The sequence below is a fragment of the Hemitrygon akajei genome, chromosome 9 (genome assembly GCF_048418815.1).
Source record: "Hemitrygon akajei chromosome 9, sHemAka1.3, whole genome shotgun sequence".
Lineage (NCBI taxonomy): Eukaryota > Metazoa > Chordata > Chondrichthyes > Myliobatiformes > Dasyatidae > Hemitrygon > Hemitrygon akajei.
In genome coordinates this window covers 161,905,039-161,923,140 of record NC_133132.1, presented here as the reverse complement: position 1 = coordinate 161,923,140, position 18,102 = coordinate 161,905,039, and the positions used below count along the sequence as shown (strand labels likewise).

Genomic DNA, 18,102 nt, shown 5'->3' with positions numbered 1-18,102 from the left:
ATTACACTGTACTGCTGCCACAAAAAAAAAACAAATTTCATGACATGAGAGTGATGATAAACCTGATTCTGATAGGGGTTTCTATTGTGGACTGAGAGTGGGAAGGGGACAAGGAGAGGGGAATCTTATTGGGAAAAGGGGAAGGGAGGGGGAGGGGGATGCACTGGACAGTCATTCTGTAACGATCAATAAACTACTTGTTTAGGTTCAAATGATTTAGCTGGTGTCTCAAGGCTGGGTATATCTACACCCTTGGCATCCCCCCCGCCCGGAACTCCTTCTCTGCCACCTGTCCCATACCCCTCCCATGGCACTCCACCCTCACCAATCCCAAAATCCTTTGTTCCCACCAGATTTACAAGCTCGCTCTCTGCTCCACATTGGCAAATACAGCACTGTGCGAACGTCTTGGGCACCTTAGCTATATATATGTGCCTAAGACAGAACTGCAGGTTTCTCTTGGCCCTTTCAAATTCTTCAAGTCTTGCAGCTTATAAATAGATTATTTCCCTTCTTGTTCACAGTGAAAAATCTGACAGAAATAGTTCCACAGCTTTTGGATAAACTTAAAGTTGTGGAAGAAAAAAGGCCAGCTAGCAATATTTCTGCAAGCATTCGACGGATCCGGGAACTCATCGCACAGTCAAAGAATGTGGCCAGCAAGGTGAGAAATCCTGTTTACTGAGCTGGTGAGTCAAGTCAAGTCACTTTTTATTGTCATTTCGACCATAACTGCTGGTACAGTGCACAGTAAAAATGAGACAACGTTTTTTCAGGACCATGGTGTTACATGACGCAGTACAAAAACTAGACTGAACTATGTAAAAAACAACACCGAAAAAAAAACTACACTAGACTACAGACCTACACTGGACTGCATAAAGTGCACAAAAACGGTGCAGGCATTACAATAAATAATAAACAGGACAATAGGGCAAGGTGTCAGTCCAGGCTCTGGATATTGAGGAGTCTGATAGCTTGGGGGAAGAAACTGTTACATAGTCTGGTCGAGAGAGTTTGAATGCTTCGGTGCTTTTTCCCAGACAGCAGGAGGGAGAAGAGTTTGTACGAGGGGTGCATGGGGTCCTTCATAATGCTGTTTCCTTTGCGGATGCAGCGTGTAGTGTAAATGTCTGTGACGGCAGGAAGGGAGACCCCAATGATCTCAGCTGACCTCACTATCCACTGCAGGGTCTTGCAATCCAAGATGGTGCAATTTCCAAACCAGGCAGTGACACAGCTGCTCAGGATATTCTCAGTACAATCCCTGTAGAATGTGATGAGGATGGGGGGGGGGGGGGGTGGGAGATGGACTTTCCTCAGCCTTCGCAGAAAGTAGAGACGCTGCTGGGCTTTCTTTGCTACGGAGCTGGTGTTGACAGACCAGTCAGAAAGTGACGCAGTAATACGGCCAGGAAACAGCCCTACCACGTGGTAGCATAGCGGTTAGTGTAACAATATTACAGTGCCTGCTCTAAGATTGGGTTTCGATTCCCGTCACTGTCTGTAAGGAACTATTACGTTCTCCATGAGTGTGTGGAATCCCTCCAGTTTACTCGCATGTTCCAAAGGCATGCAGTTAGGGTTACTGAGTTGTCGACAGACTGTGTTGGTGCTGACAGCACAGCAATACTTGTGGGTCGTCCATCACAATCCTTGCTGATTTGATTTGATGCAAATACTGCTTCAAATTGCTGATCATATTGTATGCTTTCGTATACATATGAGAAATAAAGCTGATCAACTCACCCATGCCTACAATGATGCCATCTATCCGAGACAGCCACATTTAAATAGGAATTTGAGCAGATTTTTAATGTCACCAAAAACACTCACAAATTTCTACAGATGCACCGTGACTGGCTGCATCACCGTCTGGGAAGGGGGGGTGGGGGCGGTCAGGAAGCTACTGTAAAGGATCTAAGTAAGCTGCACAGAGTTGAGAAGTTAGTCAGCTCCATCACAGGTACTGGCCTTCACAATATCCAGGCTATCTTCAAGAAGCAGTGCCTCTGAAAAAGGAGCGTCCTTCATTAAGGACGCCCACCACCCAGGACATGCCCTCTTTTCATCGTTACCATCAGGAAGAAGGTACAGGAGCATGAAGCCACACAGTCAATGAGTCAGGAACAGCTTCCATCTGATTTCTGAATGGACATTATATCCAAAACACTACCTTTTCGGAACAAGTGCTATACCTGCCCATACACGTCCTCCCTCACCACCAGTCAGGGCCCCAGACAGTCCTTCCAAATGAGGCGACACTTCACCTGTGAGTTGGCTGGTGTGGTATACTATGTCTGGTGCTCCTGAAGTGGCCTTTTATATATTGGTGAGACCCGACGCAGACTGGGAGACCGTTTCGCTGAACACATACGCTCTGTCCGCCAGAGAAAGCAGGATCTCCCAGTGGTCACACATTTTAATTCCACGTCCCATTCCCATTCTGAAATGTCAATTCATGGCCTCCTCTACTGTCAAGATGAAGCCACACTCAGGTTGGAGGAACAACACCTTATATTCCATCTGGGTAGCCTCCAACCTGATGGCATGAACATCGATTTCTCTAACTTCCGTTAATGCCCCTCCTCTCCTTCCTACCCCATCCTTATTTCCATCTTCCTCTGGTGCTTCCCTCCCCCTTTATTTCTTCCAAGGCCTTCCATCCTATGATACTCCCCCTTCTCCATCTGTGTATCCCTTTTGCCAATCAACTTTCCAACTCTTAACTTCATCCCTCCCCCTCCTGTCTTCTCCTATCATTTCGGATCTCCCCCTTCCCCTCCCATTTTCAAATCTCTTCCTATCTCTTTTTTCCATTAGTCCTGATGAAGGGTCTCAGCCCGAAACATTGACTATGCTTCTTCCTATAGATGCTGCCTGGCCTGCTGCGTTCCACCAACATTTTGTGTGTGCTGCTTGAATTTCCAGCATCTGCAGATTTCCTCATGTTTACCTTACTACTTTTTTTTCATTTCCTATTTCTCTGCGTTACTCACTTGATTTAATTATATACTTATTTATTTACTGTAATTCAGTTTTCTTTTTGTCTCTATTACCTTGTATTACATTGTACTGTTCCCACAAAGTTAACAAATTTCATCATGACATATATCAGTGATATCAAATTTGATTCTGAGTTATTGTACATTCTGCAACCACTTCCTTTAGCAGCTCATTCTGTATAAACACCACCTCCTGTATGATGAAGCTGTCTCTCGGGTCACTCTTAAATTGTTCCCTTCTCACCTTAAATGTATGTCTCCAGTCTTTGACTCCTTTTCCCTGGAAATAAAAGACTATATTCATTCTATGCACAGCCCACGTGATTTTATACACCTCTGTAACATCTTCCCTCAATTTTCTCTGCTCGAAGTAATAAAGTCCCAGCTAGTTCAACCTTTCCTCTTAACTCAAGCCCTCAAGTCCTGGTGACATTGAAGATTGAAGATTCATGACTATTTATTCTCATTCTTCAGTACAGGAGTGCAAAGGAAAATAAAATAATTGTCGCTTCAGATCTGATAAAGCATAAAAAAATCATAATAAGCATAAAGAACAATAAAAAAGCAAGAAAACACAATAAATACAAATATAAATCAATTCTATAAAACACAATGTACAAGCAAACTGTATGTACATGAAATGACACTAGCTGATGTGGATGTAGTGCTGTTGGGTTGGTTTAGATGGTGGAGGTGTTGATCAGCCTGCTGGCTTGGGGGAAGTTACTGTTTCTGAGTCTAATGGTCTTGGCATGGATGCTGTTTAGTCTCTTCCCTGAAGGGAGTGAGACAAACAATCCATAAGCAGGGAGGGTGGGATCCTTCCTGATATAACACCATGCACAAAACGCTGGAGGCACACAAATGGTCAGGTATCATCCATGAAAATAAATAAACAGTCGATGTTTCGAGCCTAGACCCTTCGTTGGTACTTCTTTGGATTTCCAACATCTACAGAATTTCTCGTGTTTATGACATAACTGACCTTTTTCCGATAATCTTTCTGTATGTATGTCCTTAATGGCAGGTAGGCTGGTGCCGATGATGCATTGGGCAGTTTTAACTACCTGTTGCAAAGTGTAAACTTCTCATAATCTTTCTTTACAAGATGATGAATAGAATATCAAGAATACTGCATGTTACTCAGATGTATTGATTCTGTTTTTGCAACCCAATTTACACTACCAGTGGTGATTACCAAATCAAATCAGTATGGTCATGTTTACAGAGTTATTTCAGAGAGAACTTTGTAGCTATATATATGCTCCAGGGGCAACTCTTAAAATACATGATTGCAGGAGTCTCATATAGAGAAAATGCAGGAAGTACCCTGTAGTTAATTACTCCTGGCTTTGTAAATCACAGGACGTGTTTTTCCAAAGACTAGGCCAATTGGCCAAATTTGCCATTTTGAATAATTCATCTTCACATCGCTAAGGTGCCACAGCAATTTTTGGCCTTTCAATTATATCCTTTAACCAAATGTTTCCATATGTTAAGTTGTAGCTATATTTGCAGTCATTTATTAAGTCATAAATGTGATCTCCCCACATGCTTCCATCCAGAAGTAGTTGTGCCTGTTTTTGTATGAATTGTTTGCTTGTGAGAAGTTCGAAAGAAGAGTTGTGATTAAAAGTCCAGGCACTCTCAACGTATACAAAAATAAAATGAAGTTACTATCCTCCGCACTTATTTTAGTATCAACTACTCCTACTAAAATAAAAAACCCATTGTTAAATTTATTTTTTCCAAATCATTTATCCATTGAATAGTGCATACTGATTTTCCAAGGATGAATTGCAAACATAAGCGATGCTGCCCGGACCTCCGTTTCTCATTACTGTATCGAACTTTCCCCTTTGCCTTCCCTATCTCCACTCATAATCATATACTGTATTGTGCAAAAGTCTTAGACACATGTAAAAAGCTCTGTAAAGCGAAGATGCTTTCAAAATAATAAATCAAAATTTCTAAATATCAAAAACAATTACAAACATACTATAAAGAGTCATAAACAGTAAAAAAAACTAAATCAAATCAATATTTGGTGTGACCACACTTTGTCTTTAAAACTGCATCAGTTCATGCAGTTTTATAAGAAAATTGGCTAGTAGGTTGTTTCAAGCATCTTGGAAAACATGCCACAGTTCTTCTGCAGACTTTGGCTGTCGCACTTGCTTCTGTCTCTCTAGATAATCCCAGACAGCCTTGATGATGTTGAGATGATATGGAGACCATACCATCTTAAACCATATTAAAAAATCTAATGTTCCTAAGACAGTGCTGTAGTTCATTTCCCTGAATGTGGTCTTAGTTCAAGTTACTTGGAAGCATGTAATAAAAAAATGGCCAAAGTCAGCATGGTTTCCTTAAGGGGAGATGTTACCTGACAAATCTGTTGGAACTTTTAGAGAAAATAACAAGCAGGATAAATTTAGGAGAGTCAATCAATGTTGTTTACTTGGATTTTCAGAAGGCCTTTGACAAAGTTCTACATACAAGCAAGGATGGCACATTTATTATTATCGGAAAGGTATAGGCATGGATAGAAGATTGACTGTCGGAAGGCAAAGACTGGAAATAAAAGGGGCCTTTTCAGGCTAGCTGCCAGCGACTTATAGTGTTCCACAGCAGTCTGTGTTGGGTCTTACACTTTTCATGTTACGTGTCAGTGATCTGGATGATGGAATTAATGGCATTGTGGCCATGTTTGGGGATGATGATAAATCAGCCTCGATCGTTTGGAGGATCAGACTTGATAGGCTGAATAGCCTAATTCTGCTCCTATGTCTTATGGTCTTAACAGAGAGAAGTACTGTTTAAAGCATTCATAGCTTGTAGATTGTCATTACAAACAATTGAAAGTTATGACTTTTATGTATTTACTTATTTGACTTAGAGATATAGCATGGAACAGGCCCTTCTAACCCAAGGAACTGCACTGCCCAGCATCCCACCTATTAATAATAGCTTAATCACAGGACAATTTACAATCACAATTAACCTGCTAACCAGTGTGTCTTTGGACTGTGGGAGGAAACTGGAGAACTTGGAGGAAACCCACACGGTTCATGAGGAGAACTTACAAACTCCTTAGACAGGACATTGAAATTGAAATCCGAACTCTGGAACAACACAGGTGATAACAGCATCACACTAGATGTTACGCATTTGTGGACATGGAAGTCCCTAAGTAGGCAGTAAGCTTTCTTTCTCTCCTGAGCAAATTTAGAGCTTAGTTTCCATTATGTTTCATGAAGTGGGCAAGTTTTATCAGCTTCTATCGGTCTACACTCTTTGGATAATAATAACTATAAACACAATATTTCTATAATATAGGTGTTTACATTTCATTTCATTTGGAGTTTGAAGAGATTTAGCACGTCATCGAAGACACTCATAAATTTCTACAGCAATGTAGAGCATTCTAACTGGCCACATTAATGTCTGGTATTGGGGAGGAGAGGGGAGTGGGGCAACTGCACAGGATCAAAATAAACTGCAAAGAGTTGTAAACTTACTCAGCCCCTTCATGGGCAATAGCTTCTTTAGTTTCCAGGACATCTCAAAAAGGTGGCATCTTTAAGAACATCCTTTGTGCCTTGTTTTCATTTCTCTCAACAGGAAGGAGATACAGGAGCCTAAAGACACACACTCAGTGATTCAGGAACAGCTTCTTCCCCTCTGCCATCCAATTTCTAAATGGATATTGAACCCAATGAACATTACCTCACTATCTTTTTATTTCTATTTTTACACTACTTATTTAATTTAACTATTTTATATAAAACAAAGTTCACAACATATGCCAGTCATAAACCCGATTCTGTTTCTGAATGGTAGAGAGACTTTTAATCCAAGATCATGAACACTACTAACAGCCCTTCCCTGTATGTAGGCCTCCATTAGTCTCGATAGACCATGGATTTGCACCTTGGAAAGTTTCCAGGGCGCAAGCCTGGGCAAGGATTTTTTTATGGAAGACCAGCAGTTGCCCAAGCTGCAAGCCTCCCCTCTCCACGCCACCGATGTTATCCAAGGGAAGAGCATTAGGACCCATACAGCTTGGCCCCAGTGTCGTCGCAGAGCAATGTGAGGTTAAGTGCCTTGTTCAAGGACACACACGCAGCCTCAGCCAAGGCTCGAACTAGCGACCTTCAGATCACTAGACGAACACCTTAACCACTTGGCCACGCGCCAACACCTCCCTCCCCTACCACATATATCAAACATGCTGAATAAAATTATTGCTTCTCCTTTCACAGATAGTTTTTCAACAGAAATATCAAAGTCTAAGTAAATTTATTATCTAAGACCTCTACATATATGTCAAATGATACTACCCTGAGATTTGTTTTCTTACAGGCATTCACAATAGAGTAGAGAGAAGATCAAATTTCAAAGTAAACTTTATTAAGTACATTAAGTAAATGCATGTCACCAGATACAAACCTGAGTTTCATTTGCCTGTGGGCATACTCAGCAAATCTATAGATTAGTAACTAAAACAGAATCAATGAAAGATTAACTAGAGTGCAGAAGACAACAAACTGTGCAAATGCAAATATAATTAAATAGCAATGAATAACAAGAACATGTGGTAACAAGATAAAGAGTCCTTAAAGTGAGATCATTGATTGTGGGAACATCTCAATGGATGGGCAAGTGAATGTAAAATAGAATCATTGCAAAGACACATGCAAATACTGACAAGCTGCCGATGTGCAAAAGAAGACAAACTGTGCAAATACAAAAAAGCACAAATAATAAAATGTCTGGATTTTCTAACAGCATTATTTGAAGTAATTGTATGCTCTCTTGTTTCCCCTTAGGTTCAGGTCTCCATGAAGTTTGATGGCCGATCTGCTGTTGAACTTCATACAAAAACAAATTTAGAGGAGCTCAAGTCCTTTACTTCAATTAATCTGTATATGCGAATCCCTTTATTAAAGGAACAAGCTGCCATACAAAATAGATTCATTATGTATCTTGGAAACAAGAATGTAAGTGCACCTACTTCAAGAAATAGTCTACCTGGAGAATTAGAATGTTTTTGGCCTTGTGATTCTGCTGCAACACACACAAACTGCTGGCAGAACTCAGCAGGCCAGGCAGCATCTATGGAAAAGAGTAAACAGTCAACATTTCAGGCCAAGATGCTTCATCAGGACTCCATTACCCTGCGCCCACACCTCTGTGAGTCCCATGCACACAATAACGCAGAGCTCTTCTCCCGCTGCCTCTATCTCCCTGCCTACTTCTTTAGGAAGGACTTCCCAACCCCTTCCTTTGTCTTCAAGCCTCCTTCTCTTCCTGAACACCCTGCTCTGGTCTTCTGCCTTTTTTTTAAAAAAAAGAGTCTTGGTGAGGGAATTTGGCCCAAAATGTCAACTGTTTACTCTTTTTCATTGATGCTGCCTGGCCTGCTGAGTTCCTCCAGTGTGTTCTGTGCGTTGCTCTGGATTTCCTGCATCTGCAGACCTTCTCGTGTTTATTATTCTGATGAATGGACTGAATGAGTCATTTTATTTGCAGTTGTTTCTTGTTATGTTTTAGGGAGGCCAAGATTACATTGGTTTGAGTATTAAGAATGACAATCTGGTTTTCGTCTACAACCTTGGAAGCGGAGATGTTGAAATCCCCTTAAACTCAAAGCCAGTGAGCACTTGGCCAAACTATTTCAATTTAATTAAAATAGAAAGGTAACTTCCACTTCTTCTATCATTTGTAAAGATTTTTGCTTGATAACACAAATCTTTAATTTTGCAGGGTTGATCTTTGCAACATTTTAGGAAACTGGGATTTAAATTCATAATAGTTTTTCAATGTACTCTGTTTGTTTCAAAGGAATTGAAAATTAACTTAAAAATATTATTACTGGCAACCAGATGATTCACTTTGGCAGATGACACTCTAAGCATTCAGTTTGTCACTGAGCTGCTAGTCTAAATGATGACAACTTGTAGCCCTGGAGTGCCTCAAAGCAGCAAGGCCCAGTTCCGAGAGCAAGGAGTGACCTGAGATTGACTGATTTAAGTGCCAGGCTGAACTAGAAAGGTCGGGTATGGGCCAAATGAAAGCGTCAGGGCCTGGTCCCAAGAATGCATGAAAGCAGCTGGGCCCGGGTCCAAGAGCAAGAAACGTCCAAAGGTTTGGCTGAGTTGAACGCCTGGCCAGATTGAAAAAGTCAGGGTATCGGGGCCGAGATGAGGGACAGGCTGATATTCAGCTCACTGCTCTGCGAGGTTTCCTCATCTCTGCGCTGAACTGAGACGGTGGCCTGCGACTAACGGGCGACTGGATTGGCTGAAGTGATGGCTGACGTTGTGGCTGTGGACTCACCTTCATGGACTTCAGTTGTGTGCTTGCTTCTGTTGTTTCCACAATTTGTTTTATTTCTGCTCATTGGGTGCTTGCTGGTCTTCTTTTTATAATGGATTCTGCTTGGTTTCTTTGCTTTGTGGTTGCCTGTAAGGTGCAGCAGGCTATCAAGATGGCGAATGGAATGGAATCCCTTCATTGCTAGAGGGATTGAATTCAAGAGCAGGGAGGTCATGCAGCAATTATACTGGGTACTGGTGAGACCACACCTGGAGTACTGTGTGCCTTTCTGGTTTCTTTACTTGAGGAAAGGATATATTGGGTTTGGAGGCAGTGCAGAGGAGGTTCACCAGGTTGATTCCCAGGATGAGGAGAGATTGAGTCACCTGGGACTATACTCTCTGGAATTCAGAAGAATTCCACGGGTATAACGGGTTTGAAGCTTTGTGAAAAGTGCATGCAATTATTTCTTGTTAATAGAAATTTGGATGTTTTGCTTTTAAAAAAAATATGCATCTCTGCCCAAAATCTAAAGGAATGTATGAATAGATAAATATATATTTTTTCTTGTATAAGGCACAACAGAGTTGTGCAATATAAGAATTTGGAAGGTTTAGTCGTATTTTTAACCAAAGTTGTAGCTATGCCAGTTAGTGAATGGTACATCGAGCAGACCATCTGCTGGGCAGAGCACTGTCTGAACCCCTCTAGCGCTTAGAGCACTTAAAATATTTTGTCTATTCTGAAATGATATGCAGTGGATTCTGGTTAATCAGGACCATTACATTTTGGCCCAATTAAGGACTGCCCCAATTAGCTGGTTTCATGGAAATGGTTAAAAAGTTATATTTAAATTTTTTAAAATGGGGTAAGATTTTTACACAGAGGGTTGTGAGTGCCTGGAATGACTTGCCAGGGATAGTGGTGGAGGCTAAAATATTAGGGGTATTTAAGAACCTCTTGGACAGGCACATGGATGAAAGAAAAATGGTTATGGTGTAGTGTGGGTTTAGTACTTCTTTTTTAAGGATTATATGGGTCGGCACAACATGGAGGGCTGACGGGCCTGTACTGTGCTGTAGTGTTCTATGGAATGAGAGGGGATCTTATAGAAACATACAAAATTTTGAAAGGGATAGATAAGATAGAATAGAAAGGTTGCTTCCATTGGTAGATTAGAACTAGGGGACTTTGCCTCAAGATTCAGGGGAGAAGATTTAAGATGGAGATGAGGAGAAACTGTTTTCCCCGGTGAGTGGTGAATCTGTGGAATTCTCTGCCCAATGAAGCAGTGGAGGCTAGCTCAGTAAATATATTTAAGACAAGGTTGGATAGATTTTTGCATTGTAGGGGAATTAAGCGTTATAGGGAAAAGGCGGGTAGGTGCAGATGAGTCCATAGTCAGATCAGCCATGATCTTATTGAATGGCAGAGCAGGCTTGATGGGCCAGATGGCCTACTCCTGCTCCTATTTCTTGTGTTCTTATGTTCTTATGAGATGAATCTCAAGGTTTTATGTATTTTGATAATAAATGAACTTTGACTTTGTACAACTGTAGGACCTACCCTTTAGTTCTTTAAGGTTTCTATAGTTGTACCTCCCAGTCAAATAGCCTCCTCTAGCTAAAATGAATAATTGCATGGAAACACCTCCATCACCAAGTTCAGTGCCAGGTCATACATGGACATGAATCATTGGTACATACATGAACATATATCCGAGCTACATACATGAGCATGTATCATAGGTACATACATAGACATATATCAGTGGTACATACATCCTATTACTTTGTCATTGTTGAAGATCAAAGCATTTGTGTTTCCAAACCAACAGTACTGAAGTAACATCCTCACTGCATAAAGAAAACAATTGTAATTATTTAAGAGCCTTTCATTGTCAAGACTGCCTTCAGGTTCCAGAAGTGACCCAGCTAACAAGAATTGTATAGATTTAACTTCTACTGTATTATTTCTCCTGTTCTGATAGGGTTGGAAGGCATGGGAAAATACAGCTAACTGTACCGAGCCCAGGCAGCACTGCTGAGCAAAAATTCATCCAGAAAGGATCAGCTGAAGGCAATGATTCTCTACTGGATCTGGAAGCAGATGACATGGTATTTTATGTTGGAGGAGTACCCCCAGATTTCCAGGTATGCTAACTGAATCAAGGTCCACTAACAATTGGACATATAAAATACAGAGTATTTGTCATTTTCAAATATTAGTATTTGGTATTGGTTTATTATTGTCACATATATCAAGATACAGTGAAAACCCTCTCACTCAGAGGTTCCCAGCCTGGGACCATGGACCCCTTGCTTAATGATATTGGCCAGCGGCATTAAAAAAAAGACTGGGAACTCCTGCTCTCAGTCTAGCAAACCTGCCCACAAAGATGTCGGTACCCTTGGGTTCAGGTGTAACCTGTCCTTTTTGTACCTGTCGCATCTTCCCCAGAAAAGGTATGAATGATCCAGAGATCTGAAAGCCTAGCCCCTTCACCAAAGAAGCCTGTCAAAGGTTATGGGGAGTAGGCAGGAGAATGGGGTTAAGAGGGATAATAATCAGCCATGATGGAATGGCAGAGCAGACTCGAAGGGCCAAAAGGCTGAATTCTCCTTCTAAGCATTATGGTCTTATGGATGTTACTGAGCTGCCTTAAAAGAACTTATTGTGTTTTGTGAATCGTAGCTTCCTGGGAGCTTGGACCTGCCTGGCTTTGTTGGCTGTATTGAAATGGCCACACTCAATGGTGACATCACAAGCCTTTATAATTTCAAGCAGGTATTCAATTTGAACACAACTGTCCAGGTACCTTGCACCAGGTAATGAAATTGTTACATGTAGTATTCTTTATTAATAATTTATTATTATTATTATTATTATTATTATTATTATTATTGTCGCAGGTACCAAAATACAGTGAAAAGTTTGAACAAGGTTTTCAAAGGTAGAACAAGGTAAAATAATAACAATGTAGAATAAAGTGTAAAATGCACCGAGGAAGTGCAGATAAGCTATATTGTGATGAGATCATCATGAGATAGATAGTGAGATAAAGAGTCAGTCTGATTGTACAAAGGGAACTATTCGATACTCTCATAACAGCAGGGTAGAAGTTGTCCTTGATGCTGGTGGTATGTGTTTTCAGGCTTTTGTATGTTCAGTCTGATGGAATGAAGAAGAGAGAATGCCCATAGTGGTGGGGTCTTTGTAAACAATAAGAATGCAGAATAAAGTGTAGTGTAAGTAAACAATGAAGTGAAAATTAATGACGAGATAGTTTGTGAATTCAAGAGACAATCTTATGATACAAGAGGTTTACTCAAGTGTCTGTTAGCATCAGGATAGAGGCTGTACTTTGTCTTCAACAGAACATATATGAAGTCTTCACTCATGTACTGCTGGTGTTATAAAAACACTTCAATGAGCTGAAACAATCCTACTCTAGTTAAGAAGATTAAATTCTTAATAATCCTTCAGTTTAGTTTCTGGCAGCTTTTTGGCAATATTGCCTTCAGAAGAGTAGAAGTCATAATCAGGTTCAAAAATGTTTATCATTTTCCATCGTGGAGATTGGTAGTTTGTCCTGACATCTAATGTAGACCATTAGAAGTAGTATCAGTGTTAAGATACAATGAAGGGTGGGCCTTCACTCCTCATCCTATCAGCATAAGGACTCATGAAATATTTTTTGATGGAAACTTTCAGAGCATTGGTATATGTCAAGTACCAGATGTGGAAAAGCAGTAAGAATTGCCATGCCTCAAAGTATACTGACAACGAATAGGAATTCTTCATGACTAAGATGTCAGCATAGAAGCATCTTAGTCATGAAGGTTTCCTATTCATGGTGAGCTGTTATGTAAAGTAAGAAGTAAGAAAGATGTACAGATTCAGGGACTAGATGCAGCAGCACACACAAAATCCTGGAGGCAGCATCTATGGAAAAGAGTACAGTCAACATTTCGGGCCGAGACCCTTCAGCAGGACCAAAACGATAAGTGTACTTTTTTTCCATGGATGCTTCCTGGCCTGCAGAATTTCTCCAGCATTTTGTGTGTGTTGCTTAGATTTCCAGCATCTGCAGATGTTCTCTTGTTTGTGATTGGATGCAGCAGGTTACTTTGTTCTGAACAGGTAGAACTAGTCAACCAGTGGATCCCAAACCCACATAATAAGAATCTCTAGGTTTAGAGGTTCTGTTTTTTCCTGATTCTCTATGAATTCAACTGATTTTGTTTATGTCAGTGGACAAAAGATTAATGAATGGCTAAGTGCTGAGACTATAAATATTAGCAACTGACAAAACGGAGCCCATAGCAACACAGACAAATGCAGGAGGAATTCAGCAGGTCAGGCAGCATCTATGGAGAGGAATAAACAGTCGGCATTTTAGTCTGAGACCCTTCATCAGGACCCAAATCTGAGCCTAGCTTGGCATACTATAAGGTCTATTCACTACTGAAACTCTGTCGCTACATACAGAAGTTATGTTCACTGTCATGGTGTGTATTGGCAATATTGGAACCCAAGTGCAGAGGAAAGACAGACTCCGATGTAAAGACAGCGACCAGAACTTATTCATAATATTTCCAAAAGAACATGGTGGCTAAACTAAGGGACACCACAAGAAGTAACATTCTCATGTATTGATGCCCATATTATCAATCACCAACTTCATCAATAGTGTACATTTTTAAAGGAATTGTATATCAGGCCCTGTTCCTAAGGTGCTAATTATTCAGTGAAATCCTAAACATTAATTTTAATTGGTATGCAAAATCCATTAAAGCTGTCGAATGATATTTCCTTGCATCACTTTCTTGTCTGAGTCAAACTGATCTTTTGCGACAACAATCTGTCAAGCAGCTGCTCCTGTTCAATCTCTGGATACTGTATCATCTGGCTAAAGACTGCTTTCAGGGAAGAAACTTCACAAGTATTGATGATATTACAGAAGCAGCAGCTGGGACAATTTGCTTCCCACTTACAAATATCATAAAAACTTCACTTTATAACAGTATGAATTTCCTGCGAATTGGGCAATGATGTAATATCTTAGTGCTGCAGTATCTGAGTCAGGACTATGAAGCATGGAAATTGTCATAATCGTTTTCAGATATCTGTTACCAATGTGGCTCAAATAGATACTTTCCCACAGGAAAAAAATGAAATAGAATCAAAAGATCAATTACCAATTGATTTTTACAAGATTTGTTATGCCAACAAAGACACTTGCAAATTTCTACAGATGTATTGTAGATCACTGGTTGCATCTCTGTCAGCTATGGGGGTGGGGAAGGGGGCACTGCATGGGATTGAAATAAGCTGCAGAAAGTTGTAAACTCAGTCAGCTCCATCATGGGCACTCGTCTCCCCTGCACTCCGGACATCTTCAAGGAGCGATAACTCAAAAAGCCGACATCCATCGTTAAGGATCCCCATCATCCAGGACATGCCCTCTTCTTATTGCTACCATCAGGGAGGAGGTACAGGAGCTTGAAGACACACACTCGATGATTCAGGAACAACCTCCTCCCCTCTGACATCCAATTTCTGAATGGACATTGAACCCATGAAACTTATGACTTTAAAAAAAATTTTGCACTACTTATTTAATTCTTTAAAATATATAAACATACACACACACACACACACGTGCTGTGATTCATAACGTCTTTTCCATTATTATGTATTGCAATGTACTGATGCTGCATAACAACAAATATCACATCAGCCAGTGATATGAAACCTGACAACAGACACAAAATGCTGGAGGAACTCAGCAGGCCAGGCAGCAGCTATGGATTTCCAGCATCTGCAGACTTCCTCTAGTTTGTGATATTAAATCTGATTCTGGACTCATCACTGGGACTTTCTCAGCCTCATTCATTGAATGTCAGTTCAGTGAGGACTATATTCCACTCAAAAAGAAGCAGAATTTGTATTCAAGTTGGCTAATCTAAACATTATAGAAAGGAGCATTAAAATAGTTGTATACACCTTCAATAAAACACTGATAGAAATATCAACTTGCACCATAAACAAAATATAAACATAAACAGAAAGTAGCTCAATACAACCTTCTCAAGGGTAGTTGGGAATGAACAGTAAATGCTGGTCTTGCTGATATTGCCCAGATCCTGTTACAAGGAAAAAAATTCTTGAGCACCAGGGAGCCCGACTATTAATAGTTAATTTAATAACTGCAAAATATTAAGAACAGTAAGATGGAATGTCAATATGGATGCGAATCAAAATAATTTGGACACAATGACATCATCATTATATGCGCCATGTTATGTGACATAGGTAATCATAGTCTCACAACCATGATTGTACTTGGCAAATTTTTCTACAGAAGTGGTTTGCTGTTGCCTTCTTCTGGGCAGTGTCTTTACAAGATGGGTGACCCCAGACTTTATCAATACTCTTCAGAGATTGTCTGCCTGGCAACAGTGGTGGCATAACCAGGACCTGTGATATGCACCAGCTGTTCATACGACCATCCACCGCCTGCTCCCCTGGCTTTATGTGGCTCTGATCAGGGTGGCTATGCAGGTGCTACACTTTGCTCAAGGGTGACCTACAGGCTAGCGGAGGGAAGGAACACCTTTCACCGCCTTTGATAGAGACATATCTCCACCCCTCCACTCAGCAACGGTATCAGCATTTTGTTTATGGTGGAACAGCACAAAATTGTTGTGGTTCCTACGTTGACACCAGAATAAGTGGCGACATTTGCCGACTGCCCCCAGTACGTCCTTGTGCAGTGTTGGATGTTAACACAGATGGTGCATTTCACTGTATGTTTCTCTGTGCATGGGATAAATAAGTGAATCTACACCTGAATCTGCAACTGTTGGGAAGAGTAGAAAATTGATACTCTTAGGTCTTTCAGGTGCTCCTGAATTTAATGGCAAGCACTCCTCAGCATTTTCCACTGCTTACTCCCTAGTCTGGGAGGAGATGGCGATTCATCACTACCAAAGGAGGTGTAAGGTGCTCCTTCCCTCTGCTAACCTACAGGTCACCCTTGGGCAAGGTGTAACACCTGCTTAGAAATGGCAATGGGAAACCACTTCTGTAGAAGAATTTTCCAAGCACAGTCATGGTCAATAGACCATGATTGCCCACGTCATACGACACGGCACATAATGAGGATGTTGACTCCCTGGTAAATAAGCATATTGAGTGACTGGAAGGGTGTCATTCAGAAAAGTCAGACGTAGTTATTCATGAATGAGAACCTCTTGTAATGACCTCTGGAAATCAGAAAGGATCAGGGCAAGTTGTCAAGCAAGAGTGGAACAGAGAACGAGTTAGGGTTTCTTTTCAATAATCACAGGAAAGGAGGTAAATTGGAGGACCTGAAAATTACTGAGGGTGTGAAAAAGAGCCTGAAGACTATATAACAGCTTTGCTAATGAACCAAAGTATTTAACAGCTGCAGAAAGCTGCAGTATAACTGATTTTCTTTAGATGTTGAAAATATTGGGCACTAGGGAAACTGGCGATCAATAGTTAAATTTAAAAAGCTGCTATATATGAACAACAGGAAGATAGTAAATGTATCTGTGTGAAGCACAAGTTTTCCTACTCTTGATTAATGACTATTCTTCTCACCACTGTTATGGTTTTGTTTACTCCAAAACATAAGACTAATTGAAATAAAACAAGGGAGTCCGAAACATGTGAGCTTACTTTCATATTTATTTTAGTGAGGTGCGCGGTTACCGTGTAGTGGTGTGATAAGGTATGCCATTCACATACTTTTACATATAACTCAATCGTGGTCTGTTAATGCAAACTCAATAATAGGGAAGGCACAACAGAGACTATACTCTTGATATGCTTAAGGAGAGCTAAGCTGCCCCAAAAATTGCTGGCTAACTTTAATTGATGTGCGATAGAGAGCATATAGATGCACAGAATGATTGTGTGGTACTCCAGCTGCAGCAAGCAGAACCTAAAGCACTCGAATGGGTGATTAGGACAGCTCAGCACATCACTGGGACTCAACTACTGGACTTGGAGACAATCTCCAACTCTCAATGCCTATAGCGCACTTGTAACATCATTAAAGCTCCATCCCATCCTGGACACTGCCTGTTCAATCTCCTGCCATCTGGTAGAAGATACTGAAACGCCTTGGCCAAGACAGTCAGACTGAAAAACAGGAGCTGTTGTGCAGCTGAATACTGCTACCACCCAGCCTGCCAATGGCCTTGGAGTATTATGGACTATCGAAGTCACTTGTCGCATTGGACAGAGGAAACGGATGAGGTGCTCCGTGACTGCTTTGAATTGGTGGACTGGTTAGTATTCAAGGACTCGGCAGCTAACCTTGATGAATACGCCCTAGCTGTCATAAACTTTATCTGGAATCGCACAGAGGACTGTGTGTCTCGCAAGACGATCTGGGTATTCCCTAACCTGAAACCTTGGATGAATTATGAGGTCCAGTCCCTTTTGAAGGTTAGAGCTGCGGCTTTTAGGTCCGGAGATACCAGTCGCTACATGGAATCCAGGCGTGAACTCCGGAAAGCCATTAAGAGCGCCAAGAGGCAATATTGAGCCAAGTTGGAACCCCAGGCTAACCAGAGGGATGCCAGTAGACTATGGCAGGGTCTAAATGAGATCACTGGGCGCAAAGAAAAGGCTGGGAATATCAATAACTGTAGCACTTCTCTTCCCGATGAGCTTAATGTATTCTACACAAGATCCGAACAGAAGAGGAGCGTCCTGCCCCCTCTGAATGAACCGGACC

General features: G+C 41.1%; 1 protein-coding gene across 1 annotated transcript in view; it reads left to right on the top strand.

Moving 5' to 3' along the window:
* lama4 (laminin, alpha 4) overlaps positions 1 to 18,102 on the top strand; it is a 186,053-nt gene that overhangs the window by 112,249 nt on the left and 55,702 nt on the right. Inside the window, exons 20-24 of the mRNA XM_073057415.1 lie at positions 525 to 664; positions 7,838 to 8,008; positions 8,562 to 8,707; positions 11,317 to 11,479; positions 12,021 to 12,154. Of these exons, the coding sequence (XP_072913516.1) occupies positions 525 to 664; positions 7,838 to 8,008; positions 8,562 to 8,707; positions 11,317 to 11,479; positions 12,021 to 12,154 (754 nt within the window). The remainder of the gene's footprint in view (positions 1 to 524; positions 665 to 7,837; positions 8,009 to 8,561; positions 8,708 to 11,316; positions 11,480 to 12,020; positions 12,155 to 18,102) is intronic.